Source organism: Nylanderia fulva, unplaced genomic scaffold (assembly GCF_048542155.1).
Source record: "Nylanderia fulva isolate GAGA-0341 unplaced genomic scaffold, ASM4854215v1 Scaffold129, whole genome shotgun sequence".
Classification (NCBI taxonomy): Eukaryota; Metazoa; Arthropoda; class Insecta; order Hymenoptera; family Formicidae; genus Nylanderia; species Nylanderia fulva.
The window spans coordinates 171,267-198,079 of NW_028189507.1; the positions used below are offsets into that span (position 1 = coordinate 171,267).

At 29.5% G+C, this 26,813-nt stretch overlaps 1 protein-coding gene across 8 annotated transcripts in view; it reads right to left on the reverse strand.

Annotated features, from left to right (window-relative positions):
- Positions 1-2,744: 2,744 nt before the first annotated feature.
- LOC114937348 (organic cation transporter protein) overlaps positions 2,745-26,813 on the reverse strand; it is a 29,010-nt gene continuing 4,941 nt past the window's right edge. Inside the window, exons 1-13 of one of the 8 annotated variants that reach the window (XM_085479707.1) lie at positions 24,419-24,680; positions 23,050-23,285; positions 19,867-19,962; positions 17,566-17,592; positions 17,448-17,463; positions 17,081-17,306; positions 14,263-14,369; positions 12,983-13,137; positions 10,805-10,994; positions 10,360-10,489; positions 9,220-9,532; positions 6,748-6,932; positions 2,745-4,478 (exon numbers count right to left, since the gene is read on the reverse strand). In XM_085479707.1, the coding sequence (XP_085335833.1) occupies positions 4,323-4,478; positions 6,748-6,932; positions 9,220-9,532; positions 10,360-10,489; positions 10,805-10,994; positions 12,983-13,137; positions 14,263-14,369; positions 17,081-17,306; positions 17,448-17,463; positions 17,566-17,592; positions 19,867-19,933 (1,572 nt within the window). In that variant the 5' untranslated portion in view covers positions 19,934-19,962; positions 23,050-23,285; positions 24,419-24,680 and the 3' untranslated portion in view covers positions 2,745-4,322. The other 7 variants (XM_085479704.1, XM_085479703.1, XM_085479701.1 and 4 more) reach the window with 7 other exon arrangements.

Genomic DNA, 26,813 nt, shown 5'->3' on the forward strand with positions numbered 1-26,813 from the left:
CGTTTAATGCAAGATCTACGGAAACATTAGTAAATAATGAAACAACGTCCAATGAAGCTATTATGTCGGTATCTTGTATTATTTTCCCTGATAGAATGTTGCATATATCAAAACTGTTATTTACAAAACTGTCCGCTCTAGGAAGGCTATCTTTTAAAATTTTATGAAAGAAAGAAGCAATATTATATAGAGAAGTATTTATTGAGGAAACTATTAATCTAAAAGGAATATTTTCCTTGTGGATCTTGGGGAGCCCATAAGCTTTAGGAAGAAGAGAGTCGCTTGAAAATAATTATTTTTAAATAATTTTTAAATAATTATTATGTCGGTATCTTGTATTATTTTCCCTGATAGAATGTTGCATATATCAAAACTGTTATTTACAAAACTGTCCGCTCTAGGAAGGCTATCTTTTAAAATTTTATGAAAGAAAGAAGCAATATTATATAGAGAAGTATTTATTGAGGAAACTATTAATCTAAAAGGAATATTTTCCTTGTGGATCTTGGGGAGCCCATAAGCCCAAGATCCACAAGGAAAATATTCCTTTTAGATTAATAGTTTCCTCAATAAATACTTCTCTATATAATATTGCTTCTTTCTTTCATAAAATTTTAAAAGATAGCCTTCCTAGAGCGGACAGTTTTGTAAATAACAGTTTTGATATATGCAACATTCTATCAGGGAAAACAATACAAGATACCGACATAATGGCTTCATTGGACGTTGTTTCATTATTTACTAATGTTTCCGTAGATCTTGCATTAAACGGTATCAATAATAGATGACATTTTATAGAGTCACACACAAAGATTCCCAAAAATGAATTCATAGGTATGATAAAATTTATATTAACTTCTACATTTTTCACTTTTAATAACATAACTTACAAACAAATTTATGGGACTCCTATGGGTTCCCCACTTTCTCCGATCATTGCCGATATAGTCATGCAGGACTTGGAAACATTAGTAATTAGTAATTTAAATTGCGAAATGACTTTCTATTTCCGTTATGTAGACGACATTATTTTATGCACTTCCGCTGACAACATTACATATGTTTTGAACGAATTCAACAATTATAACGATAGACTACAATTTACATTGGAAAAGGAGGATAATCGTTGTATAAGCTTTTTAGACATAATGATCAAAGTAATAGATAACAAAATTTATTTAGATTGGTATCACAAAAAGACATTCTCAGGTAGATTACTTTCATTTTTTTCAAATCATCCGACTTGTCATAAAATAGGAACAATTTATAACTTGGTAGATAGAGCTTTATTACTATCACATCCGCAATTTCACAAAAAAAATATAGAGAAAGCTATTAACATTTTGCTATCCAACGGTTATCCTCTTGATCTAATTTTCACAGAAATAAAACGCAGATTAAAAAATCTCTCAACTAAGAAATTTAACAAGCCTAATAATAACAATATAACAGATACTAATAATACTAATACTAACATTAAATATTTTGTCATACCATATATAGAATCAATATCTGAGAAAGTTGCTTCAGCAATAAGAAGACCTGACGTAGTGGTAGGATATCGTTGCATTAAAAAATTAAGTGACTTCATAAGAGTTCAAAAGGACAAAAATAATTGCCCCACGAATTCTAACGTTATTTACAAATTGAATTGCAACGATTGTGACGCCACATATGTCGGACAGACAAAAAGACAGTTAGGAACGAGACTTAAAGAACATAAAAATAATATTAAATTAGACTCTGCTAGACATTCGGTTATCACGGAACACATTCTAAACGAACAACATACATTTGACTGGGACAATATTAAAATTATGGATCATGAAAAGAATTACCATAAAAGACTAATATCTGAAATGATCCACATTAAAGAACAGAAAAATGGAATTAATTTAAATACAGACACCGAATTGTTAGACAGTAGTTATTTTGACATACTTAAAAAATTTGCTGAATCATAATTTAGAAAAAACATTGGTAATAAATAAATACATCACGCTCTCTATTTTGACATTTGGTATTCAGACTTCGCAACACACACTTGAAATATCGGGGAAAAGGACTTGTTAAAACGATAATGTAAGTTGAAAGATTTTTTAATATTTTCTGACATTGATTTAATTCGCGTATTATATCCGTAGCATGCTCAAATGTCTCATAACTTGGCATCTCAGACCAATCGCCTTGCATATCTATTGGTCAACAGCGAAGAATCGTTTCAATTTTATATTTTAATATTTAACTAACTTTGTATTTTTAACATCTAACTTTATATTTTAATATTTAATTTTTATGTATTGATAAAGACTGTAGTGCAGTCGAAACGTTTACAATTTATATCGATTCTGTAACGGAATGTTAATTTAATGATTTAACTATTAATAAAAAAATTTTTACATCTTATTTATTTGCTCGTTTAGTTGGCCTACTATATATGATTGTTTAATTTTGTTTAATTTATACGAGCCTTTCATTAATTAATTATAATCATTTTATTTGAGAATCTCCAGACAGAATTTAAAAAAGTAACACTCTTCTCTCGACCGTACTGGCAAATATTATTTATTAAATCACAACGTTATAATCATTTTAATTTAATTATTAAATATTACGATACAACAGCATAATCTCAAAAAATTCTCGCAAAATAATAGTTTTCAAGAAACTTTTCTTTTTCAATTATTTATAAAATTGAAAATTATATTATTGGTGTCTCGACATTTTCACTGAGGAAAAATCTGTTGATGTTAAAAGAATTTATTTTTGTTACACATCATTGTTATTTAATAGTTTGTTAGCTTGTTTAATTCTTTTTTGTTTTTAGATTGCTAATATTCATATGCTCATATTCCAATCTAGATTTTTTGTTCTATTACACTCCCTGTGTGGATCACACGGCCCACAAGAAAAGCCTATATATTTAACAAGAGTTTAAGTTATATAAATAAATATCAAAGTTTAATCTTTTAAATAAAGTGTTATTAAAAAAGCAACAAAATCAATCTCCAAATTGACCGGAAAATCTAATGGTGTTTCAGATATGTTTCTTTTTTTCAGTTATATCTTATATATACGTTATACAAACATAGTTCGTTTCATAATAATTAAAATTAAACTACATATAATGAATTACATCACACTATTTTACAAGATAAAGTTGAGAACTGAAAGTAATAAATAAATCGCCCCGCGTGTCATACACTAAATATAATCACGCAAAAACATTGTACTATATACGGATACTACACATCGGTACAACGCAACTATTTTCTTTTTTCTTTTTTTTTTTGCGTTGACAGGTGCATAATTGGCGATTTACATGCGAGCAAATTGTCGTTGCGTAGACAAATCTGAAGAGAAAATATACACAAATGTGCAACATATCTTTCTTTTTTTCTTTTTCTCTCTACTCATTTTTTACCATATTTATGGGAGATTTTAGGGAAGATATTATAATCCTATATTATATTATATAATTCTATATTATATAATTTTTTTTTCGCACGCAAATATAAATAAGTAGTAAGACGAGATAATTTTCGATAAGGCTGAATCTCGATGCTTGTAATCAATTATATATTTTACATTTTTTTGGACATAACGTAGCCTTATAAAGATCATCCCATATCGCTATCCAGCGCATCTGAAAGGAACACTTGGTAAAAGTTTTAAAAGTTATTGCCATTTCTCTTTCTCTTTTTCTCCTTTTCTCGGTAGACTTAGGGGGTCTTTGTGTCGGTCTAAACACCCGAAATTTATTAGAGTTACTTTCTGATTGAAACACATCTCGTCTTTCTAATATGTATATTTGAACTACGTATTCAGATCCGCAGTTAAATAATAAAAGCACTATTAGGCAAACAAAACAGCCTCTTTATTAATCGGAATAAAAGAACTTTCATGTCAAAAAATTGTTAACTTTTCAAATCTTTATAACTCAAAAAGTACTTAATGAAAAATAACTTTGTTATAGAGTTTTGAAAAGCACTCGACATAAGCTACAAGAATATGCAATGAAAAATAGATGGTTCCATTGAAGAAATTGAAGTTGACCTTCAGGTGACCTTCAAAAGACTTTTCAAGATCAAATCAATAGCACCATTTTATGTCCCTCTCGAAACCCTACAACTTTTGTTTGAAACATTTTTTGTTATCTTTTAGACTTATGAGATATTTCAATGGCGAAGTTAAAACGGAACATACATCCTGTATGTATAAAGAAAGTAGACAAAGATGATTGTGCATGGTGGTGCCTCTCATAATAATATTTCACACTTAACATTAATATTTTGTAATTTATTTTCTATTTTAACCGAATTTCACGGGTTTGGCTTAACTCTACCGATGTTTTCCGCCTCCCATACGGTGTCCGGAAGTTTCGTCCCCAAAGTTTCCGGAAAGATCAGAGACAGGATGCCCGCGATTATGCTCATAGACCCGAAGAGGATGAGCGGCAGCGACGGCATTATTTGCGCCTAAACGTAAACGAGACAAATTTAATTAGAAAGGCTATATTTAATATTCTCATAAAATATTCGTTAAAAACACATTTTAAACCATTTTACAAATTATTCTATTCTTTATATTAACTAGATTTTCTTATAATCCTTGGAAAGTAAGGAAACCGAGCCCAGTATCGTACACCTTAATATTGTACATTTATATTTCTGACTTGGCTCTGGTATAAATACTGCATTCTCTTAGAAATTGTCTTAATTATTTCTCTTTAACTATTGATAAATACTGTATTCTCTTGGAAAGTGTCTTAATAATAGTTCTTGTCTGTGCAATATAACGTCTAGTTTTAAAAGTAAACAAAGTAATCAGTTTGTAAATTATTTCAGTTTTAGTTATAACAAATTTTTACGTACGTACGTTAATTTAGACAGATGTTTTGAATAAAAAAGTACGTAAAGATATTTTTTTAATTTCATTTAAAAAATAAATTGTAGACCTTTGTATTCTCGTTTAAACAGTCATATTTTTTTCATAAATATTTATCTAATATTATACATCCTGATATAAACTATAGTCTGTCATTATAATTTTAAAGTATTATTTTGTAATTTATTTGTATTTTGTGTTCAAACTGTAATTATCCAAATTTATATGCTATTTTTATGAGCTTTCATAAAAGTTTTGCTAAAAGATTTTATATTCCAATTTTTTTCTATATATATTGTTAATTAGTTTTCTTCTATATTGATAATTAAATAATTTTGATAAATTAAAAATCTTTTTTCAATAATTTTAATCTTTAAAAAATTGCAGAATAATGAGTACACTATTACAAATATAGTGTACTCAATATCAGAAATTTTGTATATTTCTACTTAAAAACATGGACTATATTATCGGAAAATGTTTGTTTATTACAATTAAAAATCTATATAAACTACGAGATTTATTTAATTTTTATTTTTTAAAATCTTGCTCAAAGAGACTGAATATTTTTTCTTCAAAAATTTAGTTTAAAAAGTTAAAAATAACATATACGATATATTAAAAACATAATACATCTAATATCAGAAATTGCCATCTTTTTATGCTTCTATTATTTTAAAAAATGTATTATGAACAAGGTTTTGTTTATTTATTACAGTTATAAATCCGTGTAAACCACGTAATTCTATTAATTTTTATTTTAAAAAGTTTTTCAAATACAAGGCTTTAACAATGAAAATCCGATATTGGGCACATTTCCCTTAATAAATGCTTATTAAAACTATTTTATTTATTATTAATTCTACAAGTTATTTTATATTATAAAAAATTTTTATATTATCAGAAATAATATTATATGTATATATTATTTTATATTATAAAATATTTCATATTATCTGTTCTATTGGCAAAAAACGTCCATCGCGGTAAGAGAGGCTCTACTAAAGCAAAACAAATATGGCCGCCGCGATTATACAACACAGGTTTAAGTGTAAAAATAAATTTCTTTAATAAAAAAGACGTCATTGCGACTAGACACATTCTGTGATTATACAAAAGCTACGCCTTCATCATGGAATATGATCGAAGGCCAGAATGTTATAAATTCCGGTGATTATTATGTGCGGTGTAACTATAAAAAGTCAAGAAAGAATAGATTTATATTCCTTATGTCTACAAATAAGTGCCTTTGACATCAGAATCTCATGTAATCCCTAGAACATTATTAATTAATTGTTCAAATAATAATATCATGTTAGATGTATATTCGTGGCGGTCATTTATCAAGAGACACGGTAGTGTCTCGCGCCTAGTTTAAAAGAAAAAATAGTTCATGCGACCACCACTAGTGTCGCATTGAATTTTTAAGCCCCGAATATCTCTTTTCCTCAATCTGATATATCAATATAAAAATATGAAGGACGTCTCTCCTCTCACACATGAAAAACCTTAGAACATATAGATATGGAAGGGGAATAGGAGCGCAAAACTGTGTCCAAGTTGGGTGCGAGAGAGAACCACGTTTTTAAGGAAAGAGAAGGGTAGATTGTTACCTCCGTTCGCAATGCGCAAACGCGAATTAGCGAAAGCACCAATTACATTTCTAGTTTCAAACGGCGCGGTGAGCGTGACGTCACCGTGACGTCATCTACGTTTGCGCATTGCGAGCACAGGTTAAAAGCTATCTTTCTCTCTCGCACCCAACTTGGACACAGATTTTTACCATGGAGAACAATAGCAATTCCCCTTCCAAGTATATATGTTCTAAGTGAAAAACATTTGTTCAACGCAATAACTCACCAATAGAGGCGTTTGCGGGGATAAGATAGACCCGATGCGACCGGCCATGCTGCAGAAGCCGAGCAGGGAATGCCTCAACGTCGTCGGGAACATCTCCGCGGTGTAGACGTAGGTGGTGGAGAACGCCGCGGTGATGCACATTTTCCCGGCCATGTACAAAAGTAAGGGCCCGTAACTCGAGGTACCTGCGGAAACGCGGCGTGAGCGATAAATCATCCGGGATGATTTGCGAACCCCCTATACAAAATCCACCGCTGCGCCAGGACATAATTGCGCGCGCGAGCGCGTTGCGAACGCTAATCTCCCGGAGGAGAGACGCCGGCGCGTTTATTTCAACACGTTTTTCTTTGCATTCGGACTCGGATTATGCGGTAATATATTGTACAATATTACTTGTTCTGCGGCTTATCGTATCTCTCCGCGCGATTATAGCTCGTTTACTTACTCGATTAAATTTCGCGATCCTCGAATAAAAGTACGTGCGATCGTACGCAGATTGTGAACCAAAGAAAAAATTGAAATAAAAAAAAAACAGAAAAAATTCTGTCAACGCATAATTTTGTATCTTTTCAATGTATGAGGGGATATTATGCAATTTTCAACACCTGTTTTGTGATTCTTTTTTTTTTCTTTTTTGCAGCTATTGAGCATTCGAATACTCTTTTCTGTTATAAGAGATCTCGTTTTAAAAGGTTTTCGAATACAAAGGCCCTTTATATTTTGTCTGTCGGACAGAGAAAAATTACTACACATTTTTAACATTTGAAGTTGCCCATTCATTTACATAAAAACAACCATTGTTTGCTTAAAGTGGTTTTTATCTCAAAAAGAAACATAAATGTCAAGTATTTATGACATCTTTTTCAATAGAAATTTTTTTTTAATTTTTCTTTTTATAAGTATGTGCAGTTTCTCAGAAACGATAGATACTATAAAAAAGTTAACAGAATAATCAAGTGAATAATAAATTATAAGACTATAGAAAAGGAGAGAATAATAATTCAAAATTTTTTACTCAATTTTTTCTCCTTTGCAAGATTTCTCCGAGATAACTAGTTTCTTAATCGTAAATTCAGCTACTTTTCATAAGCGACTCGTGATGATAAGGAAACTCGTGTGAATAAAAGAAAATTAACGATGGAATTAAGTATCTTACAAGCAGATTCGAATTTGTTTGCATGGTTTTGAACACTCAATGATTACTTTGAAAAAAAACAGTGCTTTCAAGATTCGAAACCTGGAAGAAATATTCGAAATTTTTTATTAAATATCTCAAAAAACAAGAGCAGTACTTCTTTAAGCATTTTTAAAACTTGAATCAAATATGATCAAATCTTTTAGAAGTACCGACTTATGAGAAAATTTAAGTTGTATACAAGATATTTTTGAGTGCAAAAATTTTAGAAAATTATTATTTTTTTGTCAAAAAATTAAGGAGAGTTTTTATTCTTAAAGAATACCTCCAAAACAGAAGATAAAAATGAGATGTTTAACTTTTTTCTCAAATTTTGGACAAGTTAAAGAAATGAAATTTAGTGGATATTTTCCATTAGTCCAAAAAAATATTTATTAATATTATTTTAATCTTCTCGCATCATAATAAAACTAACAACCCCTACTTCATTTATTATTAGAATTTTTTAACCGACCGAAATGTGATCATCTAAAAATATGCGTTAGAAAGCTTAATTCTTTTAGAAACTTTTTAATTTATTTGATTTCTTTCGTAAAATCAATAGTAATAGAATCAAATGCGGAAGAATTAATTTTCCTTGAACCTGAGTGTTTATGAATATGAGAAACAAAATTTTTCTTAGTATGATACCAAGAAATAAACAAATATCAATTCGAGATTTATATATTTAATAAACCTATCTGTCCTCTTTTCTTATCTAAGCTTTTTTGGAGGGGACAGAAGAGAGTAAGTATTAAATATAAAAATCTCAAATTGAGATTTATTTAATTTTTGATGTTTTTTTAGAGTTCAAGTAATACTTGTAAAAGATTTCTTTCTTTTACGAAAAAGTAGAAAGTACTTATAGTAACGTTTTAAACATTGCAAAGTATTAATAATAATATTCTAGATCTTTTGGCTTTATAATAAAAATCAGGGTTGGGTAAATTATAAATAAATAATATATTTATAAATAATATATTTATAAATAATATATTAATTAAAGTTTTATTAAATTTAATCAGATTTTAATTAATATATTATTTATAAAATAAATTAATAAAAAAAGATAAATATGAAAATTTTAATTATAGCAGAAAAATATATTTATTTTATATATAAAAGTTATTAACTTTTTAACTTTTTTTTAATTTTTAAATCATTAACTAGTTATTACCCAACCCTGATAAAAATAAAATATTATTTCTTACGAATCATTCGAATCCTAGAAAACAAAACTTGATCATTGAATTTGAACCCCTAAGACAATCTTTCCATGAGAAATGATATTTTTTTACCTGATGGTACGAACTGAATCGCGAGGCAGAACATTCCGCTTAGCAGAAACGCGCCGGAGAGCATCGGTTTACGTCCTATGCGATCTGTCAGCAGCCAGGTGAGAAGGTAGCCTGGCATCTCGACTATGCTGACGAGTATGAAATTGATGTACTTATCCCCGGCGAACGCCACGGAATTCAACGCCAATCCGTAATAAACGAATGTGTTCGTGATCCAGCAGAATGAACAGGTCGACAAACGAATAAGTATCACTGAACTACGTAGGACTTGCACGATCGGCTTCCTCTCGTCCGCCTTCGTTAGCTCGATTTTCTGAAAAAGATTTTGTCGTCACATTATTATGTTATGTTAGCATTTATAAACCAGAGAGAACTGGTGAGTGTGTTATTTATTTTATTTTTTTTTGTTATATATTTATTATATATATTATATACATTTGTTTCCTAAGTAAGTACAAAAAATTGACTTATTTTAGAAAAGTTCTACATTATTAGAAAAAATCCTATAAACTGCTTTTGTTTTTAAAATATAGTCAATGTTATGCAAACATATTAATATTATTAAGAACTATTTATTGATAAAACATTTTTAGGTCCACAAGAATCGTGCATATGAATAATCATATTGAATCTTTTTAATAAGAAAGTAATATGCCACTGTTTTTGTTAAAAGTTTAACAATTTTTAAGATAAAAATCCCCAAAATTCTACAAAAATTGCCTCTTATATTTTTTTGGAGCAATAAACCGCTTTCGAAGTTAAGATAAAAAATTGTTAAAATTAAAAACTGTAAAAATTGAAAATTAAAAACTGATAATTATACATATACATCAATGAATCATCTATTTATTCTGTTTGATATTTCGAAAATTCGAAATGCTTACTCTACTCTCATATTTTTTATATTTTTTTTTCACAACTTTGACACCCTGTATTTTGAAAACAGTTGAAGCAGTTTAGAATATATATTTATAGAAAGTTAAGCCAAGGAATATTTTTTGAATTGTACTAACTTGAAAAACAGCCTGCATATTACATTATCATATTTATTATACACATATAATAGTACAAATTTATCCTATAAACTTATATTGATCCTATAAACATATGTTTACCAGAGAAAGTAAGAAATAAATATACCGTTTCGGTTTTAGCATTTAATTCCTTAAATATATCGATAGCCTCATTCGTTACTTGCAGGTTGTTCATCCGCGCCATTTTTCGATATATTTTCTCCACTTCGTCGTGTTTACCCTTTGACATTAGCCACCTTGAACATCCCAATTGTTTAATAAAATTTCATTTGATTGAAAAGAGTATAAATATTTTATCTACATTTTATATATAAATGCAAGTATAAATTTATTCGAATCGATTTCAATAAAAAATTCTACTAAGTTGTAAACATAATAATTATAATTAATTCTTTACTTCGGGATTGGTAATAATTTCAATTATATTTTCCATAAGCAAAAAAACCATCTAGTATGCAATAAAGCGAAATAAAAATAAATCGCTCGCCGATTAAATCTCGCGATCAAAGAAGATATGTTCTCGTGTGTTTGTCATGATTAAGAAGAGTCACCTGACCGATTCTGGAATGAGCAGAGGCAAGAAAACGGCCAACAGTCCCGGCGCGTATACCACCCTTAGATGCACCCGCCAGGATCTCACCGACCTTGCGACTAATCCTAACAGGACCTCGCCCGTGCTGAACATGCAGGATAAAAGAACGCCTCCAAAGACTCTATTCTTTACTCCTAGGGTCTCCACCCCTGCGAACGAAATTATTGCCATTGTGTAATCGTGCAAAACGTAATAGGTGGAGATGGGATCAAATTCAATGCGTACTTCAAAATCTAATAATCAAATCAAGTTTTATTTTCTTCAGGATTCCAATAATATTCTCGTATACTAAAAAATATTTCAGGAGGGAATGTTATTTCCGGGATCTCACAATTTATTAGGTGTGTGTTTCATAGATTTTTTTATCGAGAAAAAGAATATCGTAAACTTCTATGCACTATAGTTTTCGAGATATCAATTGTTTCACAATTTTATAATTTTTTTAAATATATTAAAATTTCAAAATTTTTGATAGATTATTCTTTTTTCATGAAATTTTTCATGAAATTTTTTAATATAACAAATCTTAATTTAATCAGAAATACGTTTGAATTAGATTAGAATTTTTTAGGGTGAGGGTGCCTTGCTTTTATTTTATAATACACACATACATTACTAAAAAAGATTTTTGCGATTTATATCCAGCTTAGAAAATTATAAAGAAATCTTAAATTTTTTATAAAAAAAATTGTAATTTATATAAACTATTATGTAGGAAGTTTAACAATATAATTAATTTAATTATAACACTATTAACTATATAAGCAAATTGTGACTATTAAAAAACATAAAGAATATAACTGTAAAATGATTTTAACATAAAAATGTGTCTGAATACATCTATAACTTAACGTCTGTAACAATGAAACTTAATTTTCATTGATAAAAGGACAAATGTGGAAGAATATATATGTATGCATATTTATACTATTGATGCAAAGTGCATTCGTACCTTGGAAAATTTTCCGCGATAAGTTTGCTCCATATTACAAAATACATTGAATCTCTTGAGACTGTCCATTACAATTAATAAGTTAATATCGATATTTAGATAAGAAAAATGCATGTCAATGATAAATATCAACCACTGATTCAAAAAAGCCATATTTCGCTAAATGATGGAATTATTGCGCGTATTATGTAATATCTTTTTCCTATTCATTTTTTGCAAATATAATCCCGAAATTTTAAGCGAAAATTTATTATCTTGACGAAGTTCAGGTCGGAGTTTTACATTTACCAAAAAATTTTGATATTTTTATGGAATACGATTTTTGCTATATGTATCTTAATGCTTATCTGTCGCGTATATACAAAATGTTTCTAAATAAGTGCGAAAAGCTTTTAGGAGATAATTTTTTTATATAAACGTATATAAATATACTCCTATATTCCTTCCTAAGAAGTTACGTTCTTTCAAAGAGATGAAAATGAGGTTTATATTTTTTTCTGAAAATTTTTGATTTTACGAACAAAATAAAAGACATAAGAAAGTTTCTAAAGGAATCAAGCTTTCTAACGCATATTTTTGAACGATCACATTCCGGTCCGTTCAAGTTCTTATAAAAAATTAAATATAGAAGTTGTTTCATCATCTTATAACGATACGAGAAGATTAACAAAATATTAATATATATCTTTTTTACTAGTAGAAAATATCTACTAAATTTCATTTTTCTAACTTGTCCAAAATTTAAAAAAGAATTAAAAATTTAATTTTCACATCCCCTTTCGAAAAATGTAATTCCTCAGAAAAAGAAGAGTATATATTTATGTATATGAAAATCCTCTCTTAATTTTCGACAAGAAATCACCTAAAATTTTTCGCACTTTTTTGGAAACATACTGTATAAAGCTACAATTTTAATAAATAACTAAAGCTCCGGTGATAGAAAAATCCATCATGAAATAATTCGAAAATATCCGTATTACGTACGCGCACTTCTCTTTTTAAGACGGGTAAAGAGCATTTGCATCGCGCATTTTAGAATTTACTCCGCACACGCGTATAAATGGACCATGGAGCAAACATGCAACGTTTCACACAGGTGTGTCGCATATATTTTCACCCTCCTACCCTTCTTCTCTCTCTCTCTCCCGCGAACTATTGTCCCCGAGTTATTAGCGCGTACTGTACCTAGAATATATCCCGCGCTGTAAATTCCGGCTATTGTGACGGCGTCGAGGAATTCGAATGAGAGAAACATCCAATAATTCACGGAGAAGGAATGTATCAAGCCGCTGACTCCGGCCAGAAACGTCGACACCGTCAGAAAGGTTCGTCTCCCGTACCTACAAAAAGAATAAAAACGCGAGGAGAGACACTTTTTTTTTCCTTTACGCGTTATGTGTCCTCTCTTATATAAAGCGCATTTGTACCGCGAAATTTCTCCCTTCGATATGCTGTATACCTATATACACCTTCTTATCGAAAATGCGTGAAATTGACGACGAGCTCTATGGAAGGTTCATTCCGCATCGCGGTCTTCCTTCTTCCTCCTCGTGTCGCGTATTACGTAAAAACATATATCTCGTAACTGCACGATTTGTCGCTGCGATAGATAAAAAAAAACATGTAAAAAAATGTTTCGCAACACAGCTGAATGTTCATCCAAGCGTATCAAACGACTCGAGCAAGAAGATGGTTTCAGACACCTTTGAATAGAATTGTTGTTGTTAATAGGAATTGACGGAACTTAAATTATTATAAGTGTAAGAAGTCTTCTCTTACTCCAAAAGAAATTAAATTCTCATTTTAGAATTTCCGATTTATTCTTTAGAATACCCTATTCTGAAATAGACACCAAAAGGCTCCTCCTACTTTAAGAGGGGAATCCTCTAAAGATTAGAATTAGTTAAAAGTTAGGAAAATTATATATATATATGTACTGTATATCCTTTTTGATAGATATTCCTCAGTGTTTCTACTAGAACATCCCCTTAAATTAAGAAATTTCGATAATTTGATTTTGATAGAAATTCTCCGACTAAATTAAAATTGTCTTTTTAAATGCCTCAGTATATATATATATATATATATATATATATATCAATAATTTTATATATATATATATATATATATATATAGTCCTAATTTTATATATATAGTCCTCTTATGTCGAGAATAATTTTTTCAATGTATAAGCCATATCAATTTATATACAGAAAAATATCCAATATAATAAAAAAGAGGTACTCCAAATTATTAAATCAATTGTTATCCAATAATACATATGTATATACTGAAATTTATTAGAATTATTATTTCTCTCTCTTTTACATACAACGTAGAAATACGTGAAATTAAAATACGATGGCGTCGCATCCGAACGTTGGGAAGGATATTTTATTCAGAGTTAATTAATTAACGGGAGGAGAAATGTTTGCATATATACGGAAGTAATCTGCCTCTCTCACCTGTCAGATATGTATCCAGCGAACATCAAGCCGACGAACAAGCCGGTGCTTTGCATTGTGCCCACCAATGTGAGTTTCCATCGATTAGAGTCGCAGGTAAAGTCCCACTGAGTCAGGACAAAAGGAATAATTAATTGGCTTCTATATACTTTTTACAAATAGCGGCTATAAAAACCGGCTACAAAAAGCTTTTTCCTCATTCCTAATAACCCATACAGCACAGATTATTGCAATTATATTGCAGCAACATTGCAATGTTGCAAGTTGTAATGCAACATTATAAAGACATTGCAGAGATATAGGTGCACAAAATTCCAGCACACTTGTAGCAACATGACATTAATATTTCGGAAATATTGCATGTAATCCAAATTCTATAATTTATATATTGTAATATATATACATATACCCAGCAAACACCAAGTTACAGCTATATAATTGTTAGTTGTAATTTTCCACTCAAAAGTATAATACGTGTATTATAACAATTATATTGTTGAGTGGAAAATTACAACTAACAATTATATAACTGTAACTTGGTATTTGCTGGGTATAATACTATAATAAAATAATTTTTTGCAATATTGTACAATAAAAGATGTTAACGATAATCAATAATTTTATTATCTTCCAAAAAGCGGACATTTTAACATTGCTGCAATTCAACAGCAATGATGTAGCAACATTTTGCAGTGAATTTGCAATATTGCAATATTGCGGTGAAAGATTGTTGTAATGTTTTTGCAATCTAACGGTGCTGTATGGGAACCAACCTAAACGGATTTCCCAATCCTAACCTAACTTAATAATGAATCTTAGGGAAAGTATCACTGAACTCTAAACACTACACTGGAATACTTATTTCAATAAAAACAACCGGGACAAGATAGATAATTACCACCAGTTCGTTCTTTTCTAACGTGTAGTACTACTAAAGTGCCAATTAGAAATAAGTAATTATGCAGATATAGGGAGCCACATCCGATTTCGATGACCTTGACATTATATTGTCAAGGTCACTGTCCTAAGTAACTATCAAAAGGTTTTAAGCGTCGCTCGGACATTTGATTTTAATGTAAACATATATTAAATAAATTTTAATTTAAAATCATATTACGCCAAATAAATAATGCCTGGGCTAAGAAGGAGCCAGGAGTTTCACCAAACGGAGGAGGGGTTTCGCTCTTTTTCCTGCACCCCCACCTCACTCAAAAACTGACCTTACCCAACCTATGTTTGAAATTCATTATTTGGCTCCTACCTCGCCCGGCGGAGCCCCTGGGTCCTTCTTGACCTACGCGTTGACCATTTTATTACGCTTCTTGACTTACGCGTGACCATTTTATTACGCGTCCAAACATATAATATATTTAAATGTACAGTTATATGTCACAAATATTATAATTTTATTTAGTAAACTTTTTTGGTTAATAACTTTTTTATAAATAATGAGCGACACTTAAAACCTTTTAATACTTACTTAGTGACCTTGACAATATACCGGGTGTCTGATGACTCGCATTTTACACGTTAATGGGAGATTCCTGAGACAATTTGGAGACGACTTTTTCTCGGCGAAAATGATGAGAAAGGTCATCATTTTTTTAATGTTCCCAATTTTTTAAATCATGTATCTATGAAACTAAGTCTTAAATTAAAATTCTATTACAGTAAACTTTACCTGAAATTAAGTAAAAAATGTAGTTTTGTTAATAATTTATTTTTACAAGGCTTAGTTTACAAAAAAGTTTTTATTTTCAATCATTTATAACTCAAAAATTATTGGTGCCTAGGACATTTTCGCTGAGGAAAAATCGCCTCAGAAATCTCTCATTAATGTGTTAAACGCGAGTCACCAGACACCCTGTATGTCAATATTATCCTCAATAATTACCCCATATCTCAATAATTACCCAGAAATGTTATGATCAGATGTTTGTCACCAACCTATCTCTTATACGTCTATAAACCTAGCGTTTACTAAATTTTCGTAGGTTGCGGCTTACGAATCTTTTAAGTTACATTGAACAAAAGATGTGAGATGTTTTGTGTTGCTTTCGTTGGATATGTCCACAATATTAGAGTCACTGCATGATACTCTATAAAACCTTTCCGAATAGAAGTTTGTGAGGAGTCCAATTGGGTGCCCTTTTTAGTATTGTAGAATAACGAGGCAAGTTTTAAATGTTTGTCCCATTCTAATTTTATTCACAAACTGTTTGAAATATTTTCATAGAACCTCTGTCTTTTGATGACCAGTTGCCTAACAATGCTTATAAGTTACATTGAACAAAAGATGTGAGATGTTTTGTGTTGCTTTCGTTGGATATGTCCACAATATTACAGTCACTGCATGATACTCTATAAAACCTTTCCGAATAGAAATTTGTGAGAAGTCTAATTGGATGCCCTCATTAGTATTGTAGAATAACGAGGCAAGTTTTAAATGTTTGTCCCATTCTAATTTTATTCACAAACTGTTTGAAATATTTCCATAGAACCTCTGTCTTTTGATGACCAGTTGCCTAACAATGCTTATAAGTTACATTGAACAAAAGATGTGAGATGTTTTGTGTTGCTTTCGTTGGATATGTCCACAATATTACAGTCACTGCATGATACTCTATAAAACCTTTCCGAATAGAAGTTTGTGAGGAGTCTAATTGGATGCCCTCATTAGTATTGTAGAATAACGAGGCAAGTTTTAAATGTTTGTCCCATTCTAATTTTATTCACAAACTGTTTGAAATATTTCCATAGAACCTCTGTCTTTTGATGACCAGTTGCCTAACAATGCTTATAAATGAGCCACCCTTACCTCGTCGAGTATCGTATGCTCGTTTGGATTGTAAACCCAAGAATCGCATTCACGAGTCACGTTGATGAACGACGTCGTCGAACATGAGTCCGAATGATTATCCCACACCACATAACGTACACAACCGGAAATGTCTCCGTTGACCTTCGGGGCGGAAACGTTGATCCATGGTGAATCATCGTCGAACGTCGCGTTTTCCGCATGTTCGCATTCTGGCACTAAACATCTGTGTAATTGGACAATTGTTTATTAATTTTCTAATCTTTGAAGAATTAAATGTTTTGTAATATTATTGCACAAATATATAATTAAGTTGAACGCTACGTGTAAAGAAAAATCTAATTAGCCAAAATACATGTATTCGTACCTGTATTTAACTTCGCCTGCGGTAAATACGTAAGAAAGCATAAACATTGCTGATGAAATTATTGGTATGCTTATAATTGCGAATATCACTATCTGATAAAATCCAAATTTTTCTATACCATTTTGTACGTAATCTTTTGTAATTCCTGTAAAGGTAAAAGAAAATTAAGAAAACTTATAAAAAAATTATTAATACATCGATTTGTATTATAATGAAGGTTTGTTAAATATACATGTTTCTAAATAAGTGCAAAAAATTTTAGGAAATAAATCTTTGTCGAAAATTAAGAAGGATTTTTTATATAAATACTCCTCCATATATCTCGCCTTGAGAAGTTACACTCATCCAAAGGGAGAAATGAAAATTAGGTTTTTAATTTTTTTCTCAAATTTTGGACAAATTATAAAAATGAAATTTGATTTAATTTTTTATTAGAACTTTTGAATGAAATCAGAATGTGATCATCTGGAAATATACGTTAGAAAGCTTGATTTCTTTATAAATTTTTTATTTTGTTAATTTCTTTCTTGTAAAATCAAATAGTTTTCAAAAAAAAAAATAAAAATCTAATTTTTACTCTCTCTTTTGGAAAATTGTAACTCCTTATAGAGAGGTATTTAGGAGTTTATATATTTATATAAAAAAATCTTTCTTAATTTTTGACAAGTAATCATCTCCTAAATTTTTACGCACTTATTTAGAAACACTCTGTATAGTTAAATCACAATGTAAAGATAATATTATTACGGCTAATTATATTGTTCATCATTATATGTATATGTATGTATATACATATGTGCAACATAAATAATAATTATAAGTTAAAAAATAACGAATTTATTTAATATTGACTAATCAAGTTTATTAATATATATAAAGTCCATACGCAATTGCATAGTATATATATACGATCTCTAGGATCTACTTAACAAGCTCGTGTTCATCGTACATGTATACTTAGTGATTTAATACCACGTTAAGCAGTGATACTTAAACAACGCTCTCTAACTGGAAGAATAATCCGGCTGGAAGTATAAGCCCACCTTGATCCTCCCTCTTCAAACGGCTGGCTATGCACATAAGACTTTGTACAATTTGCCTCTCTGTTATGCAATGTAGAACTAGGCAACATTTATCACAAGTTTGTGCAAACGTTCTTCCGAATTTGAATAATGGGAGTTGAGATATTTTTTGTTTCATATCGAGATGATTCGACGAAATATCACATACGGAAAGAGAAGCAACTTTAAACTTCTGATTCACAAGCACGGTGCAAACTTGGAAATTGTTAGAAATAGTTAGAGTCATATGTTATATACAACACATAGCGCAGCAAACTATATATAATATCTTTAATATCTAACATCTACACAATATATAATATAATATAATGAATTATATATATTTATATATATTATATATATATATATATATATATATATATAATACTAATAAATATAATATAATATATAGAATATAATATAAAATAATAATATTATGTAATATTTTATATATTATATAATAAAGTATATAATATATATTATTATAAATATAAATTATTATATAATTTATATTATAATATAATAAATATATAATATAATATAACTTATTAAATATATATATATATATATATATATATATATATATATATACACAGGATGTTTCTAAATAAATACGAAAAACTTTAGGAAATGATTCTTTACACCTCTCCGTGAAAAGTTACACGTCTCCGAGGGGGAGGTAAAAATTAAGATTTTTATTTTTTTCTTACAAATAAAATTTGATAGATATATGTATTTTCTACTAGTAAAAAGGATATTTATTAATATTTCTTTAATCTTCCCACATTGTTATAAGAAGATCAAACTAACAACCCCTATTCAATTTTTTATTAGAATTTTTGAACGGAACCGGAATGATTATCTAAAAATATGCATTAGAAAGATTTCTTTAGAAACTTTTGATTTCTTTAGAAACTTTTTTATTTGTTTTATTTTTTTCCGTAAAATTAATAGTTTCCAAAGAAAAAAATTAAAAACCTGATTTTTATCTCTTTCCTTAAAGAAATGTAACATCTCAGGGAGGGATATAGGAGAATATTTTACAAGAAAAAATTAATTTTCGACAAAGAATTATCTCCAAAATTCGTTTGCGCTTATTTAGAAACAAAAATCTGTATATTAACTAATATAATATCCTTTCAAAATTTAACGCTCTCCACATTTTTCATAAATCTTTTTTAATAATGCAAAAGAATTCAGTAGAAAATTTCGTACATAATTTTGTTACATTGTAATTATTTGTTAACTAAACCAAAATTTTTCTCAGCTTTTTCAAAACTTCTATTCCTTTTAACGCATTTTTTAAGCGCATTTTCAGTTTACAATTTACATCAAATGCAAATATATAACATTCGTACCACTTTCGCGTCCCGGTTGCGACGAGGAGGAGACCTCGTCTTTCTCCGAACAGCAGTCCAGCGTCATCTCCGCTGTCGTCCTTTATATCCCGTAAACTGCAATCATATACGAAGTTTATAGCGCTCGTCGCGAATCGCGCCGATCGAAAGTTCAACCTGGCCTGGCGCTTTATGTTTCAAGTTTCTTAAAGAACATCGCGAGTGAAAAATGATGCCGGTCGCGCGTCGAACTTGGGCGAACCTAGGCGTTACATAAAGAAACGGGATCAGTTCACCCACGCGAGGGCGGCTACAGAAAGCTTTTTCCCATAAAAAGTGGGAGAGAGGAACTAGCCTTAGGAACGGCTTTGCCGAGAGCAGCTAGCTATCCCGGCGGTGCATAAACAACGTGTGCATATAACGATGCAGATGCAAAGATGCGCGTTAGCGTGCGACGAATAAATAGATAAAAAGAAAGATGGGAGTGCTAATATTTTATATTACATTTATTTAAAATATCAAATATTCAAGTTTACAAAAAATATTTTCTGTCTCATTGTTTTAAACCAGACCAGATGTTATAGATTTTTGGATGCTGAAGACGATGCTGCGGGCTAATTTTCACCAGCACGTCAGGTTCCCGAAATAATGAGGCTTTTAAAAATAGCTTTTTTGTAATATTTAAGTTTATTTTGTGTGAAAAAGGCTAACGTTATCTGGAAATGTTGTTGTCATGAATGCATTGTTCATCTCCTATAAAATGCATTTTTTATTTTGATATCTTATTTTTTACAGAGTTTTGCTAAGATAGCAAATATTTAGCCTATAATAATGAAATCATATAATTATTAATAACAGGTATCTTGTATCGCCAGTGATGAATAAAATTAAAAATAACTGTGAGACCCAACTGGCTTAAATTGATTCTTATTATTAGTTTGATGTCATATACAAGAAAAGGCAACGTTTCGACCTTAGATTTAGGTCCTTATCAAGTCTAAAATTAAAAATTAAAAAATACAATAAATGTACATACAAGAATTTCGATTTTTAAGAAAGCAAAGCGTAAACCAAGATTGTAATAACAAATTAAAACGTACCTTACAAAATCTTTAGTACAATATATAATTAAGTTTTTTCATTTTACACATTTCAATATAAATACTGTGTCAAATAAAACCCCGAAAAGACAAATTACCTAAAGCCGATATGACCGAGATAGTTTATAAAGTTGACTGCAACGACTGTGACGCCACATACATTGGACAAACTAAAAGACACCTTAATACTCGGATTAAAGAACACATGAATAATATAAAAATGCATGTCAGCAACCAGAATGTTATAAGCAAACATAGAAATGATTTTTTGCATGACTTTAAATGGACAAACTTAAATATTTTACATCGAGAAACAAACACTAGGAAAAGAGAGATTGCTGAAATGTTTTTTATAAAAAAATTTAACAACACGATCAACCTACAGAAAGACACAGAGAATTTGAATCCGATTTATGATAGAATAATCAAAGCTGTTTAACTTAGTTCGTCTTTACCATCCATACTAAACGTTTTACTTGACACAGTATTTATATTGAAATGTGTAAAATGAAAAAACTTAATTATATATTGTACTAAAGATTTTGTAAGGTACGTTGTAATTTGTTATTACAATCTTGGTTTACGCTTTGCTTTCTTAAAAATTGAAATTCTTGTATGTTACATTTATTGGTATTTTTTAATTTTTAATTTTAGACTTGATAAGGACCTAAACCTAAGGTCGAAACGTTGTCTTTTCTTGTATATGACATCAAATTATTAATAAGAATCAATTTAAGCCAGTTGGGTCGTCTCACAGTTATTTTTAATCATATAATTATATTCATAATTTGTAGTTTGTAGAGCTGTCACTTACACAATACTTACACAATGTAACTTATTGTGACAGATTCTATTAATTGTATATATATATATATATATATATATATATATAGAGAGAGAGAGAGAGAGAGAGAGAGAGAGAGAGAAAGAGAGAGTGTTTCATTTTAATTGCCCACCTTGAATTTTTCGGAACAAATGCATTTTCAATAAAAAGTGTTCCAAACAAAAGTTATATGATCTAAAGGAGAACAAATAATGATAAAATCAGTTTGGGAAAAAATAATTTTTTTCCAAAAATTTTTTCATCAGGAACATCTCTATATAAGTAATTCCCAGCTTTAATCTTTTATAATATGACTAAGAAGAAGATATTGAAATAATAAGATAATATGAAATTATTAATATCCAAATTTGTTTAGTTCGTTTAGTTGACCTGTAATCTCTCAAACATTACTAAGTTTTACGAACCTTTATTGCTTACTCAAGATATTACAATTTAAAAAAAATGCACTTTATAGGGGATGAATGACACATTTATGATATTTGATGAGTTTTTGCTTGATTAAATAACGTTAACCTTTCTTACAAAATAATCTCAAATATTGCAAAAGAGCCATTTTTATATTGAATTTATAAAATTCAATTATTTTAAAAATCTGATATGTTATAATGTAATTTGGTTTGCAGCATTATTTTCAGCATCCAAAAAATCTATAAAAAACACTACTTGGAAATAATGTTTGACTGTAAACTAGTATAATTAAAAATATAATAACTAATTTTAATTTATGTTTATAATAAAAAATATCCAGAATACACATCAATTATAAAAATTCAATTCTCATGTACAAGTGAGAGTCTTGTGATATAAAATAATTATTCGAATAAAATTATCCGTAAAACAAATAATATAACATTGTACGTAAGACTTCAGAAACATTTGGCGCTATTGAACAAGATTAAACGGATTAAATGATCTGTTTGCATAGAATTTGACAGTTTATCGTCGGCTTCCTCTTGAAAATATGTAAAACAAAATATAGAAAAATTATTGCTGTGGATTTTCTGCGCGAACGTTGAATATGAACCGATTTGTTATTCAAAGCATCTTCTCTGCTGTCAGGTAATTTAAAAACATATTTTAACGAGGGAATGAGAATTTTTGTTGTAAAGCAATTCTCTCGCTTCTTCCTTGCTTTTTCTCTCCCTTTCTTTTTCTTACACAAAACCACACTTTTCCACGAGAAACATGCAATATGCAATCTTTCTATTGTTGAAATAAATAAACAGGCAATTATGAAATGTATATGCAGAGTGCACTTACCCTATATAAAATCCGTATCTCTCTAGACTGCGTGCTGACCTCTCGCAAGCGCAGGGTCAACTTCTACGTGATTATTGATTTCCCAACGAGAAAGAAACCGGAAGAAGCCCACGTGGCTCTCTCTACAAAAGAGAGACCGAAAAAAGTAATCTTCCAATTGTGCCAAATCGCTGCTCAATTGCGCAATTGATCCTATTACGTCACGAAATATTGTTTTGCCCGCATTAAATCGTACCCTACGAAGAGTAAGCACCGTGTGTCCATTTTACGATTCTGATATCACACATTATATACACACGCGATATTTTGTGCGCGGATTTATTTTGTATCCACGAAATTGAAATTTTGCAAAAATTAAATAGATACTGCTTTGATATTGTATCGATTATTTTAATTGAATGAGGTAGATCGGTAGATTTGCGAAGAAATATTGACGAAATTCTTCAACTTGAAAATGACATAAGTGAGTAGATATAACAGAATGGATTATTAATAGATATTAATTTCGCGTAGTTTTTTCCTGATACACTTTTTTTCGATTCACGATGGGAGAGATTTCTTGCGAAATAGTCGAGCATTTACATGAAGTATCCTAAATAATGAATTATAAATACAAAAAGTATATTCTTCAACTTGATTATGGCAAAAAACAGAGAGTTCTGCAAGCTTATATATAAAGAAATATTACATTTTTATAAATCATTTCGATAATGAAAAAAATAATTTTAAACGAAAAATTCTCAGATAATCAGCAATATTTTGTTCATAAATTATCATTAATCAGATTATTTAAATATAAAAATCTTTTTATAACGATAACTGTATGATCAATCTATTACATTTTTATTTTAATTTTTTTAATTTTTTAATTTTTATTTTTATTCTTTTATTTCTTTTTTATTTAATTTTTATTTTTATTTTATTTTATATTTTATATTTTTATTTATTATTTTTTATTTTCTATTTTATTTTTACTTTGTTATTTCATATATTTTAGTTTTTACTTTAGTTTAATGCTTCTAGAGTTTAAAATTATTTTAGAAATTACTTGCTTATTATACTGATAAGTCATGATAATTCCTAAGAACTGTCGAAAGAAAACCGTGTTTATCATTGTCTAATCTATCATTACACAAGTTTGGAGATACTATACATGCATCTATATCTCGCAGGGTCCTCAAGATACAATATAATTACGTACTTAAGAGAAATATACATTCTTTAATATTTCGCAGCGATTACAAATTTTTTCCGCGTGTTTTCGCGCGCGCGCGCGCGCGCACACACACACACACACACACACACACACATACGTTTCGAGAACAAAAAAGTGTGATAACAGTGCGAAAATTACAGAAACAAGACGAACATTTACGATTAGTATGAGCTTCCCTCGCACTTTTGCCGACTCTGATGAAACGAAAACGTTTTTCGCGCACTCTCGTCGCGCGAAATCTACATATTTCCTTTATTATCTTAACACGTATCTCTCCGAGAGACGTTTATCGGACGAAACGTACGGACGTACTTTTAAACGGATGATCGTCGATAAGCGAATTAATGAATCGTCTACGTCCGGACATCACGCACACCTTCCTTGCTTATTCTGCTGTCTCAGAAGGACAGCGCGTACTTACTGTCTTTGACAGTAAACGCATTCCGTGATAATGCCTCTATATATTTGAATGAGCGGAGGAAGGCAAAACTAATCGTAGGAGGGGAGAGGGAAGGTGAACGAACGTGCATGTTCAACTCTATTGACGAATGTAATTTTTCCACCATCATTTTCACCATCAAAGAACAAATCCAATCGTATAACCTTCATGTGGTGAAGCTATAATGTCGGCGGTAATTTTGGAAATGATATGCAACTTTACATTTTCTAAATTTTATGTTGACGCAGTTAAAGAATTATAGGTTAGAATGTGTAGAGAAAAGATTGTTCTGCCACCAATTTAATTTTTTTTTATTTTTTATCAAAGCAAATCAAGATTTTTTTAACATATTGTACACATCGATCATTTTAAACATATAGATCATTATAAAAAAATTATCACGGCAAGTCTGTGATTTTTTGCCAAATTTTGAGTATTAGGAGGCACAAAAATTTAGGTCAATACAAATTTTTTAGTCACTATATATAACTTTTTTAAAGCTTAAACAAAAAGGAGAAAACTCGCCAATTTCTTCGTTATTTTCACATATTTGTAAACAAATTCAGTTGTAAAAAATTAAAGAAAAATCAGTCTCTACATCATACTATAGAGCAAAGATTCAGCTTTAAGAATCCATTCTTAAAATTGTTGTACAATGATTTTTAACGAAGTTATGAACGATTAGACTAAAAATGACATTTTCTCTTCAATTTGCGATAACTTGATAAGGAAAGATCGAAATTTTAAAAAAATTTTTTAAATGATTTTGTAGGGAAGACTTTAAGCTTTAACGTGAAAATGTTAAAATATTTTTTCAAATCTTATTGTGTATTCAACATGTCTACAAAGTAAGAAAAAAATTTTCCGTTTTGTTATGTTCGTTGTTGCCTGTATGTAAAAAATATCAGAATTGAAGAAAATGAAAAAAGCTATGACTTTTCAAAAGTAAAGATTTCAAACTTTAAAATCCTTTTTTAAAATATAAATTATTAATTCTCGAAACAAAGTTACAGCTATTTAAAATTTGCTAATTTTTTATTTTTTGAACAATTTTTTTGATTTCTTAATTTTTAGTGTATATATATATATTGTATATTATACATATATATTATATTATGATATAATTTTTATAATATATCTTGTACGTGCTATAAAATGCATCTAATCGAAATTTTTAAACTGAAAAATGACCTTATATTCGCCAAATACGATATGCATAATAATAAAAGCCATTTTATGCTATAATTTGATACGCTGTAATGAGCTTTTTCTTGTCGAAAGTGTATATGAGAGTATAATCAGTGCATCGATGTAAATTAATAGTTCATTAATTCATCAATGTGCATTTCATAAATACGGTTAGTTATAAATATCGGAGATCGGTTATTATATGATTTTATCGTGGGTTTAATCGGTAATTTGCTTGCTCGATATAACAACTATCAACATACCATATATACAACGTTGGTAGACAGTTTAATATATACATATACATATATATAACGTAATTCGACACTAATTGTAAGTGTATATATGTGAAATATATTCTCGCATTTGATACATAATTCGTACTGCAGTCAATTTGGATAGAGAAGCTTTGACACATGAGCTCCCTTTGATTCCATATAATAATACCTCGTACATAATAATAATTCCCGCGTGTATCGATAAATTTAAATTTTTGGCGTTATTCGGTATATTAAAAAAATCATATAAATATATCGTAACATATAACTGATTTCGACCAGTCAATTCTCGCTTGACCTATTTCTCTCATTGTCGCTATTACAAGAACGTATTATGTAATAGCCAGTGCTATGATTTTAAAATTAGCTACATAAAGATGAGATGAAAATGTGTAATTTTATCTGATTATTAGATTAGATAAACATGATTTTATTTTAAATTATCTAGATAAAAGATAAAATTATATGGTGATTCATCTAGGCAACTTCCAGATAATATTATCTTTAAAACCGTTTATATAAACATAGTTATAAAAAATGTAAGTTATAAAAGAAATATAAAAATATACTCATACTTTATACTTTTAAGTTCTATTGCTTAAATATTTTTATGTGCTATGGTCATAAAATCCTAAATCAACTT